Here is a 12,652-nt window from a genome sequence, read left to right as displayed (position 1 = left end):
CTTCCGAGGAGTGGCTGGTGGGTTTGAACCGCCAGCCTTCTGGTTAGCAGTCAAGTGCCTTAGCCACTATGCTACCAGAGCTCCTGTAAGTTTCATTACTCCCTTATTTATTATCAGTATCTGTATAGATATAACATTGAACATCTGTGAGTGAATATCTGAGAATGAAAACATCAGCAACTTACACAGTGCAACACTGTATGTAGGACAGTGTTACTAGGAGCTCTAGTAGCATAGTGCCTAAGGCATTTGACTGTTAACCAGAAGGCTGGCGGTTCTAACCCACCAGCCACTCCTCGGAAGGAAGGTTGGGCAATCTACTTCCGTAGTGATACTGCCTTAGAAACCCAAGGAGGGGTCCCTATGAGTCGGTTCAACTCGATGGCACACAACAACAACAACAAAAAAAACATGATCATAAGTATAGTCTATCATAACAAGAATACTTCACAGTTGGGGACTACCTATATTTCCTACAATGTTACAGAGTGCCCAGGAATTGAAGCATGCGACACCAAATGAGTCCAGATGATTTCAGTCTTCTTATCCATAAATCTGGTCCCAGTTTCTGTCTGCCATTTTCACTCATTCATCAAAAATGTATCGAGCACTTACGTGTAACAGGAGCTCTGGTGGTGTATGGCCTAAGTCATTTGACTGCTAACCAGAAGGCTCGAGGTTCAAACTCACCAGCCACTCCTTGGAAGAAAGATTGGGCAATCTACTTCCACAGTAGAGATACTGCCTTGGGGTTCCTATGAGTCAATGGGCTCTGTGGGCAGTAAGTTTCTTTGTTTTGATGGGTGACAGGCAGTTTTATATGACGGTGTTACAGTAGTAAACAAGACAAATACAATCTCTGCCCTACTGGAGTTTTCTTTCAGTGACTGGCTATCATGAAAGACAGAGACAGGTGATGTTGCCTGGGAGTGCAGGTGCTTATGTCACTCTACTCACTTCCAAAAAGTTGGTCCTAGTCACTCTACCTCTCCTCTTTTTGTGGGAGGTGAATTCTGGAATTTAACAGGCAATTGCAAAAGTATCATGATTGGGTGCCTCAAGTCTGCTAAAAGGTGGCATGCTAATTCCCAAGACTCCCTTGGGGTTTGTCTACTGTTGAAGGCAGTGAGATCTCAAGGCAAGGACTGTGCCTAATTTACTTCTATTTGCCTAAAAACAAACAAAAAGGGAGCTCTGGTGGTGTGGCACCTAAGGCATCTGACTGCTAACCAGAAGACTGGCGGTTCAAATGCACCAGCTGCTCCACAGAAGGAAGATGGGGCAATCTACTTCTGTAAAGAATTACCGCCTGAGAAATCCAATGGGGGTCACTTTGAGCTCAATGGCAGTGGGTTTGGTTTGTTCTTTCTTTTTTTCTTCTTCTTTTTTTTTTTTTGGTAGCACTTAGCAAGGTGGAGCAAGCAGCTGCTGACAGAGAATTACTGGCAATTAACAAACCAGGCCCTTAGGCAAGATAAAGTTACATTTCAAAAGCCCCACAAGCTTGACCATTGTAAAATGCTGATAAACCTCTGAGTTGTCTTTCAAGTGTTTCACCAGGTGCAGAGCATGTGCAGTAAAATTCAACCTGACGGACAAAGTGACCTTCCACAAGAGGCAGTCAAGAACAGGAATCCCTTGCTGGGACACGAAGCAGGGTCCAGAGACATCACACTTGCGCAACATACCAGAGTAAGTCATGGCAAGCATTCCAACAGCCTTCAGAATGGGTTCCATCTTTGTTCCCACAACCTTTATGGTGGAATCCATCTTGGTTACTTCCTGTGTGCACACCTGATTTTCATAACCCACCTTTTCCCCCTGGAAACCTCCTCCTATTTTATGCCTGAAACCCTTTATAAACCCTAGGGAATCCTTTGTTCAGTGACAGACTAGATGCTGGCATAGGCAGAAGCCCCTCCCCTTTCCTTTCTCTTTAATAAACTTTACTTCGTGTGGACATTTGGCCTCTCCTGTTCAATTCTTTGTCAGTAGAATGCAAGGACAAACCAACCCCAGAAGAGTGACTCAGTAAATGTTGAATAAGTGAATCTTTTTTTTTATAGTATGCAGGGTGGGAGTCATTTCTTGCCTAGGCTGGCTCAGCTTCCAACTCTTAGTACAAACCCTTGGGCTTCAAAGTGATCTCCAGGCAGATGGCTTCCTGGCAAGTGAGTAGCAATCTGTAGGGTGAGATACTGAATGATTCCTGCTGGGCATCCACATATACTAGTATAAATGGACACAGTTCTGATAGACCAAGACAGATGTCCACACTTCATGCATTTCAAAGAATTGGCTGAGCAAAATGGTACAGATGTTTGATGGCTTAGCAGGAGGGGTGGCTTAGTGAGATTGCAAGAATAATTAGGATGATGAGAGAATGAGTTGTCTGGAGAGGGAAGTAGAGGAGACAGTAGAAGAAGGAAGACACCAACTGTTTTACTTACTTTAACACCTGTGCAACTGTATTTGGTCCAAACCATTCACCAATTGATTTTCCTTCTCCTACACCCATTTGTGCTGTTTTTATGTGGAAAAAAATAAACATGTTAGCAAAAGATCTTCCAGCCAGCCACAAACTATTTTTTTAACATAAATAATCAAGCAGATAGATAACTTATGGAGCCACTTATAAGGCAGGGGAAGAGAAGAAGTAGGTATAGGTATAGCCTTTAAACTGCTGATTTATAGCCTTACCCATTTGATGGATAGAGTAGCAACAGTCTTTTCTATCTAAGAAGCACTGGAGGATCTGTTGGTATTCTTTGGGTTGTTCTTTTTGTTTCTCCCAGTTCCAGTCTTTTTAGGAAAAAAAAAGGTTTTAAAATCATTTTTATAACTACTTATTACCTCTCTGCTATCGTATTTTAACTGCGAAGTTCGAAGGAAAACAAAGGAACTATACCTAGAAGTCCAAGTTAGAACATTCCTCAGTATCTTTAACTTTGATGACAAAGACATCTGGAAACTGATTATTTTCAAAGACTCAGTGGGTATAAAATAAAAGCCAAACAAGGAGCTGACTTAGCCCAAAGGCTGGAGCTGGCTGAACATAACTGAAAACACTGTGTCACAAAGGCATCCTATCACATAGGCCTATCTAGCCAGCTACTCAGTGAATAGAAGGTCACCACAAAGCTCTGCCATATATCCATATATAACCCAGATGCCACAGTGTCTCAACTCCACATAGATAGAAATGGCTTTTGTCTTTATAATCTGGCAGCATTGCCAAAAGAGTCTCATGGGGAAAAGTGCTATTCTGACATACAACAGTTCACAGGGGACTATATACAATTCACAGCTAAGGAAGCTTTTAAAAAAAAGTACATGCTACCATTTTATACCACCTTTTAAAAGGTCCACACTGACCTTTGGAAAAACAAATAGCTTTGGTATCAGGTGTTCAAGGTTTCCTTAAGTCCAAATCCAACATAATTACATTTGTAGGGACCCTATCCGTGCCTTAGGCACAGTCTGTTTCTATCTTACAGAGGCCACTTATCACTTAATGAGGATAACTGAAAAAACTACATAATCACTACTGTGAACAGGATGTACTACTCCTGTTCTCTCAACTTGAGGAACTCTGTATAATGGGACAGATTTCTGAGGCTTAGTTTGTTTCCAAGACATAAATTTCTCTCCTGAGGTTTTAGAAAGAGTTTGAATTAATGACTGAACTGTACTTCACGCCAAGGCCATTATCTCCAGAGTCTTCAGTTTTCTTTTGCTTCTAGTATTTCTGAAACCAAAGTTTTAAACTTCACATCTAGCACAGCCTTCAGAGTGAACCACATGCAACTTTTTTTTTTCTTCACATTAGCTACCAAACTGTCCAAGTCTGGGGAAGTCCTGATTAGCTGGCTGCTAAGTGCCACTAAATATTTACTGATGACACTGGTAAGTGAACACCCCACCTCAATTTTTAAATAACTTAAAATAAGAAACAATCACAAGGTCTACTTCCAAATTCTTTCTGCTACCTGTTTTAATACTAAACAACTGAGACTGCTGACTGTGGGGACTTATATCCACTTTGCTCCCCACAAAACTCTTTCCAGAAAAATCATCTTGAAGTGTTTTATAAATGAGAAAAAGCTACAGTAAGAATGTATCTGCACAAAGAAGCATGTGTGCAGTAGAAAAATCACTGGACAAGAAATCAGAAGACCTGAATTCTATTCTCAAATCTATACTTTGTTGCTTGTTGACCCTGGGCAAATCACCTCACTTCCCTAAGACTGTTTCCTCATCCATACAATAAAAATTGTAATACTGCCCAGTGGAAGCAAGCATAGGATATTTGGTGGCACCAAATCTTATAAAGGGACTAAGGAGATCTCAGTGTTTCCTTGCTTCCTTGAAAAGAAGGGAATACTCCTTAAATCCTCCCCAGGCTCTTTCCCAATCCTCTCTGATAACTGCAGCAGGATTTGTAAAGTTGCACAGTAAGGAAGAGGGAGTGATGTTTCCACACTTCTAAACCTCAATTAAAACCAAAAACCAAACTCAATTAGCATCAGTCAATACATCTGGTAGCCCAATCTTATCCAAGGTGTCCTTTCACTCTCTCATCCCCAAGCCAAAATGGACTTTCATACAAGTGCTTGAACTGGTAACCAGCTCAGGTCATTCTTCATATGGCAACAGAGAAGCAAGCAAATTTCTTAAGAAAGCAATACTCAAGAGTTTTGGCAATGATTACCAGAAAGTTCTTAATGAAGTGGACTCCTGAGGAAGCTAATTTAAAGATTCCTTCATCATCAAGTGAGCATCCCTAGTGAACCAAAACCAAAATAGCAGTAGCTCCCTCGTTAAGCACTTCCTTTAGGTCACTTACATCCTTCATGAGGCATATATTTTAAATGAGGTCAAGAAACAGACTTACCACCACACCCTTCTTCCTGTTCATTTTGTTATCTGACATATTTAAGGACTCACTTGAACAATAGCATAGATGGAAACTGAATGACATACCTGTGTCAAGGTTCAATTCTGTCCCAGAAAAAGAACTCTCTCTGGCTTGCTGAGTCATAAGGAAATACCATCTATTTCCTCTTAAGAGGGTCTGTGTCAACTTGCCAGCCCAACCACTTGAGCATTCAAAGAGGATTTTGGGACCTGAAGCTTTGTTATTGAGTGTTCCTAAAGCTCAGCTGATAGCAGTAAATGACCCTGCAAAGTTCTTTTAGGCAGTTTGTAGGACAAATTTAACTCACCCCTTCCCAAGTGTCTGCAGATAAGGGCTTGAGCTAACATCATCTGTCCACAGCGTAGCATACATCCCCAGCCAGCATCTGATGAAGGGCCAGTTCCTCCTGTCGGCAAAGCGAGGAGAATGAATATGGGTTCCTTAAATTGTCTTTTCCCTAAACATCAGTATATTTCGGAATCATACAAGACAGGCAAACACACACACTCTGAAAATGGAGTCAAGAGGGCAAAGAGAATTTAGGTATAGAATTGAAACTTGCAAAGGAGTTCTAAGGCTAAAGACAAACCAAACAAACAAAACTTGCCCCTTAGGTTTCCTACTTGGAGATTTCTAGGTATGCATCCAATTTTGGTAGATGACTGCCATGTATGGCTACTATCACTTAGTCCATTCCATTTCATCATCTCTCTGACCAAACCTTGCCTTGCACAGCTCATTTCCACATCCCTGAACTTCTCAAGGAAGCACATCTTACCTTGATTAAAGAATAAATGTTATCAATGATACTCATCAAAATGGTCAAAGGATTTGGAAGGCTCTTGACTATTCAAAATACACATTACAAAGATATGAATAGCAAGAAATGCAATGCAGAATAGAGGGATGAGCACTAGATTAAGCATCAGAAGACCAGTCTCTAGTTACCTAATCAAGTCATATCTACAGACTGGGGTTCACACATAACCTGCCTACTACAAGTACTACAAGTGGGTTTATAAAAATTAAATGAGAGAATATTTGTAAAAGTGTTCTACAACCCACACAGGATGATGCAAATATTTGGTGCTATAAGTATGCCCAAGGAGCTCTGGTGACGTACTGGATAAAGCACTTGACTGCTAACTGGAAGGTCACCGGTTCAAACTCATCAGCTGCTCCATGGAAGGAAGACTGGGTGATGTACTTCCTCAAAGATTTGTGGCTTTGGAAACCCAATGGGGGTCACCATGAGTCAGAAATGACTCAATGGCAATGAGTTTATAAGTGTACCCAAAAACCCCTGCCATCAAGTCAATTCTGACTCATAGCAACACCGTTGGGTTTCCAAGGCTGTAAATCTTTACAGAAGTAGATGGCCTCATCTTCCTCCTGCAGAGCAGCTGGTGGGTTTGAACTGCCAACCTTCTGGTTAATAGCCAAATGCCTTACCCACTATGCCACCAGAACGCCTTACTGTAAGTATAGTTAAAAATAATATTATTAAATTTGAAATATATTACATCTTAAAAAGTAAAAAAACAGTTAATAAATGAAATAAGATGAAGGGTTCCATTTTAAGAACATATAAAGAAAATTCCATGTATGTGGCCAGAGTGAGCTCAGTATCCTTTCTCAAGATACCAATGAAATAAGATAACTTAGATGGCAGAGGAGACACTTTGCTGTAATGGATTTCCTTTCCCAATATAGAAGTGGAAAGTATGGCATAAGCAAGATCTCACAAAAGTCTAACTTTAAAGGGAGTCATCAACCTTGTAAGAAAACTGGGCCAAGGTGGTCACCACTTCCCTTCTGTTTTGGGGAAAGAAGGAGACCTGCTACAGCTAAAAGGGGAAGATGAAGCCAATTTGAGAGCTAATGGTGGAATTATAGGCCAGATGAGTATGGAAAAGATGCAATGGGACCTACATAAAAAAGACATCATATATTGCCAAAATATTGGCAAAGTTGAACTGCAAATGTTTTCCAGCTTTGCAAAGAGTTCCTCACCTAAATTAACAGTTTAGAACCAGTGGGTAATATACTGTTCTTCTGTTGGCTTTACTGCTTGAGTACGTCCTGTGGTGAGCAAAAAATGACTGTGTGGACTTCACATTTGGCACTTATTATAAAGGTTGATTTCACTCTAGTTAATAGGTCCAGTCCTGCTTCAAAACGGGTCAAACAGATTTCCACTGAAGTGTAGCTTCCACCATTTGTATTTGGTGACCTTCTTTTGGCAGGGTTATGATACTAGGAAGAAGCTACCCTACTTGCAAACATTTTACAAATTTTCTTGAGGGAGAAAATTCACTTAGTTTATTAAGCTGTCATTTTTCTAGGAGGCAGTTGGTACTCTAACAACTTAGAATCAATTGCAATGAAATCTATCATAATTCATCTCCCAGTGGAAAATTATTTTCATTTCATAGGGGAAAAAAAATCAAAGAAAATGTTTCCTTTCTTTCAAGGCACAGGGTCTTTAATAATCAACCCCACAAAGCAGTACATTATAATTTAATAAGTATTACCCAAATTAAAGGTTTATTTGAATTTTTTCTTTGCTCTCAAACATAAAACAAGTAATAACACCATCTAGTTTCTGAACAAAAAGCTCTGGTGGTATAGTGGGTAAGGCACTTGGCCATTAACCAAAAAGATCAGTGGTTCAAACTCACTAGCCGCTCTCTGGAAGAAAGATGAGGCAATCTGCTTCCATAAATATTTACAGCCTTGGAAACCCAATTGGGGTTGGTATGAGTCAGAATCGACTCGATAGCAGTGAGTTTGGTTTGGTTTGAGTGCCTGAACACTTGGAAGTGGGCTCAAAAATATACTGGCATTGTACATTAGCACTATGGAACCATATGTGAGGAGGGACATCAGCAATGAAAACTTTTAGATGAAGTATAAGACTTACCTACTCCCCTAAATCAAACTCTTTGCCAAAATGACTGCTAATTCTGAGGTTTCTGTGAAGTCAGTGATACCTCAGGCAAGCTATCTATGAAGAAGAAAGCACAGTACAACAAATGATATACCTACCAATTGGTGAAAATTTCCTTCTGTATGTAAACCACAGACGAGCACTTATATCCGACAACAGCTTAGATCTTTCTGTAATTAAATGTGAAATTAAAGTTAAATCACCAGACTCCATCTAAAAATATCTACCTTTGATTTTGGGGCTAACAACAAATCAATTCATTTTCAAATAACCAATCGACTCCATTGACATTGGACTACGAAAATGTGTAAGAAACTCAATCTCATTTTAGCCAAAAAATTCCAGCAGTTCTTCCCACCTATGCTTTGAGCAGAACTACTAATTGGTACAATAATACTGGGTGGTTTCTGTCTCTTCCTCACTGCGCTCTACTTAATGCTGGCAAGTACTAACACTGGGGTCACACCCAAAGACAAGGAAAAAGAAAAGCAAGGCTCCCAGATAATCCACCAACAAGGCATTTAGGCCTTGAATGGCGATGGTAGGTTGGATCTCTCATCGGTACCCACTATCAGTTATCTAAAACTAGGGGTGTGTGTGTAACCTAAAAGGAAATCTCCCTATAAGCAAATGATATGCATAAAAAATTAATCCATAGTGTCTAGTGGAACTGGTATCTGTAATCTAAATGGATGTAGAACATCACAAATGATTTTGTGTCTTTTTACATAGCATGCTTTCTTGTATTTTATGACTGACATAAATTTACTTTGATGGCCACAAATATGGCTTCTATATTTTCATTTGTTCTTTGATGTGGTTCTATTTTTCTTACTCTTCTGTATAGAATTTATAGCCATTACAATTTAAAAGAAGAGAGGGGAATTTAAAATTTTACCAATAATTTCTATCTTCTCTCCTGCCTTTCCTTTGACTAAATCAGAAATTTGAGCTGTTTAGATTTCCCCTCCTCCTCATGTTCCCAGTACCTATCACATATTGGGAAGCAGATATATAACGGTTAAGAGTAAGACTTCCAGAGTCATATTCTGCCCAGGTTTGGACTCTGATTATGCTACTTACCAGCTATGTGATCTTTTATACCTACATATAATTTATCTTATTGTTGTTGAGAATATACACAGCAAAATATGCATCAATTCAACAGCTTCTACATACACAACTCAGTGACATTGATTCCATTCTTCCAATAGTACAATCATTCTAACCCTCAGACTTGTTCCTCTCCCATTAACATAAACTTACTGCCACCAAAGAATCCTGTCTAATCTTTCTTTCAAGTTGCTGTTGTCAATTGATCCCACAGAGATAGCTCTTAAAAGAACATAACACTCAAGGCAGATATTCTAGTAGTAAAACTAAACTATTGTTTGGGTTTAAGATGACTTCAGAGGATATTTTTAATTTAAAGACTATCTCAGGGCAATAGTTTCAGGGATTCATCCAGACTCCATGACTCCAGAATATCCAGATTCCATGATAACTCCAGCTGTGTAATCTTGTCACTTAACCTCTTTGAGCTTCATTGTCCTCATCTGTAAGGGGGTGCAAATAACAACACCTACTTCATAGAGCTGTTGCGAGTATTCAGCAAGACAATACATACAAAGTGCTTAGAAGCAGCTAGCACAGCTTGAGCTGTTATTACACACCCCTCCTTCAAATGTTTACACAACTCACTCCTTCCTCTGATGCTCTCTTCTCCTTCCAGCTGGCCTATAGGCTAGAAAGCCTGAGGGAACTTAGGTGGAAATTTTTTAACAATAATTCCACTTTGGAAGGCATCCCTCAACAAAACATCTGAATATGGGCATATTTGGCAACCTTAGGATTCATGTTGTCATGGACTGCAGAACTAGAACAGTTGATTGCCAATCTCCTCATTTTTCATACCAGTGGAAGAAGTTAGACCCAGAAAGATAAAGTAGGTATTCTGAGACAGAATAATCTGAATACAAGCCTCCTAATTGTCAGCCCTGGGCTCTCCCCACTGTTTACAATTCTCTAATCAAATTAATGAAACCAGACTCAAGAGAACTAGAGAACACTCAACTTTCTCGCCTGTCTTTTTGATCACCCGCTTCTTGTTCTTCACTCCATGCTAGGGCTTCTGAAGAGGACCTCTCCTCAGACTGATAGAAACCTCAGAGAGGAATCTTTCCAAGCTCATGCTTTATCCTAGTGTTGGATCATTAGTAGTTTTAGATTAAAAGGTCTTTCCCAATGTGTAAGAATGTAATAAGGGTAAGGAAGAAAATCCTAGCCTCCTCTCCATCTAGCTGCAGTGGCTAAAAGTTTTACACAAAACCAGAATAAACTGAGAGCTATAGTCAGCATAAAACCTCAAACGACTCAGTTCACAGTCCTGATTTTTGTTTGTTTGTTTGTTTTGTTTTTAAGAGTCGTGGGCTGTTTAGAAGTCCCTTGGGTGGCAGCATTTTGATCTAGACACAAAAGAAAATCAGAGACATGAGAGGTATGTAGCCCAGTCACCAAAGACAGCGACAGATTAGTGATACCAGGAGTGGATCTGTTTTCTGAAACGCTAGTCTTATGAATTTGGGGGTTCCCCTTTAAGAAAAACAATACGAATAACTTACTTTTGAAAATTGTACAAAAATTTATGAGCCCATGTAAACACACTTCTAGGGCCTTTAAGGGCCTTTGAAAGGACCCATGCAAGCACCAGGCCTGAAGCTTAAGCTATATTGGCTGCAAGGTAAATCCACTTCTGAGTAATATTAACATTGATCAAGACAATGCTTTGACAAGCCAAGGAGGAAAAAGGTATAGGACTTTAACTTCAGGTTCCCACCTCCTTTGAGTTCTCACAGTCAAGTATGATCAAACCTTACCCGTTTTAAGGAGATGCTGCTTCCCTAAGATCCATACCAGTTCATCTGTATCTGGAAATTCTTCTAGGTAGTCAGTGAAGATAGGAATCTGGTTTTCATACTTGGATAAAACTGAAAGAGAAGGAAAGAAATTTAATACCAAAGGGGTATGCTTTTCGGGTTTAGTTTGGCCTTAAGCATGAAAGGTCATCAGCTCAAATTGTAATGGAAGCAAATCCTTATCCTTGAGGAACAAAGACTCACAAGGCCTCAACCTTTTGGACCTCAATCCCTTTAATAGAGGGATTTTTTCTTGACCATCACTTTTTCGTTGTTGTTGTTGTTATGACTCTATTTTTTATTGTTGTGAAAATATATATAATACATCATATGCTGATTCAATGTTTTTCACGTGTATAATTTAGTCATGTCATCAAAACTTAAACCAAAAATATCCCTGAAGTCTTCTTAAAAACAAGCAATACCTTAGCTTAAGTAGTAAAAACATGTCTGTCTTGAGCATTATGCTCTTTTAAGAACTATCTATATGGGATCAAAGTGATAACAGTAACTCAAAAGGTTAGATAGGAAACTTAGGGGGCAGTGAGTGTATATTAATGAGGGAGGAACAACTCAGAAAAAGAGGGTGAGAATGGCTGCACATTTCAAAGAATGTCATCAATGTCACCTAATCGTACATGTAGGAATTGTTGAATTGCTGTAGGTTTTGCTGTGTATATGTTCTCAACAACAATAGCAAAAAAATAAAATTTTAAAGAATTATACTAATCATGTCTGACCATCTCTTTTGATCTCTTTCTCATTGTCACATTCGGCACTATCTCTGAATAATTATTTGGCCATTGTTACTTTACATCCTTTCTCTTTTTTTCTATGTGGCTATCTCTGTAAATAGCCACTTTAACTTAGTTTCTCCTAGCACAAGTGTATCAAGGAGATACAATAATACCTACCTGACTCCTGCCCATGTCACAGAGTATTGTGATGTTTGTATTGTGCGGTTTCTAGAAGCCAGTGGCTTGGAAGCCTGCAATATTACACAACTGTGAAAATGGCAATAGTTTAGCTGAATATCTAATGTTTTAATAGTATTTCTATTTGCTACTTTATTCAAATATAGCTTCAACAAAGAAAAATCTTGAAGATGATAAAGATCACTTGTTTTTCAGATTCACAATGGACTATGGTTGTCTTTCAAGAAGATAAAGGAATCCAATACATATAATTAAACCTCATTAATTCACAGACCACACTTTCAGAACTTAAGACCATGTAATACCAGAACTCCTGGGTGGCGCAAATGGTTGAGTGCTCAGCTACTAATCGAAAGGTTGGCAGTTCTAATCCACTCAGAAGTGCCTCTAAAGAAAGGCCTGGAGATCTACTCCCAAAGGGTCACAGCCATTGAAAACCCTTACGGAGCACAGTTCTACTGTGAAACACATTGGGTCAGCATGAGTCAGAATCAACTCAATGGCAACTGCTTAACGTGGAATGAGTTAAGATGCACTTTTTTGTACTACCTGTGGACAAGGGGTCTGATGAAAAAGTCAAGACTGACTTATGAAGGGGCTCTCTTTCAGAAGTTGTCTGTAATTTTCTGAGAGAAATAATATTTTCAGGTAGTACATAACTTTGCAAAATAGTCCACAAAAACCTATTTTAACTTGTAACCTGAAAAATAAAACTAACAGTATAGAGGAGTTCCGGCAAGATGGCGGACTAGGCAGAAGGACTGCACACATGCTCCTCAACAAAGAAAAAGGGAACCAATTAACACAGACACAGAAGAAAATGGTGGACCCCTGAGCCTTGAAGGGAAGGATACAAAAGTGGACTAAACCCCAACTAGCAGAAGAATTTGCGTGAAAATACCAAAAAAGGAGACACACGGAGCTGTAGTCTGGC

General features: G+C 39.4%; 1 protein-coding gene across 1 annotated transcript in view; it reads right to left on the bottom strand.

The window, feature by feature from the left end:
* The window catches only part of ATG4A (autophagy related 4A cysteine peptidase), a 29,833-nt gene extending 18,980 nt beyond the window's left edge, over positions 1-10,853 (bottom strand). The window contains exons 1-5 of the mRNA XM_007952424.2: positions 10,745-10,853; positions 7,967-8,038; positions 5,226-5,324; positions 2,701-2,802; positions 2,451-2,523 (exon numbers count right to left, since the gene is read on the bottom strand). Coding sequence (XP_007950615.2) covers positions 2,451-2,523; positions 2,701-2,802; positions 5,226-5,286 — 236 coding nt within the window. The 5' untranslated portion in view covers positions 5,287-5,324; positions 7,967-8,038; positions 10,745-10,853. The remainder of the gene's footprint in view (positions 1-2,450; positions 2,524-2,700; positions 2,803-5,225; positions 5,325-7,966; positions 8,039-10,744) is intronic.
* Between the last annotated feature and the right edge of the window lie 1,799 nt (positions 10,854-12,652).

Source organism: Orycteropus afer, unplaced genomic scaffold (assembly GCF_000298275.1).
Source record: "Orycteropus afer afer isolate SDZICR_OR568_19922 unplaced genomic scaffold, OryAfe1.0 scaffold00336, whole genome shotgun sequence".
Lineage (NCBI taxonomy): Eukaryota > Metazoa > Chordata > Mammalia > Tubulidentata > Orycteropodidae > Orycteropus > Orycteropus afer.
This window is presented reverse-complemented; position numbering and strand designations above follow the sequence as displayed.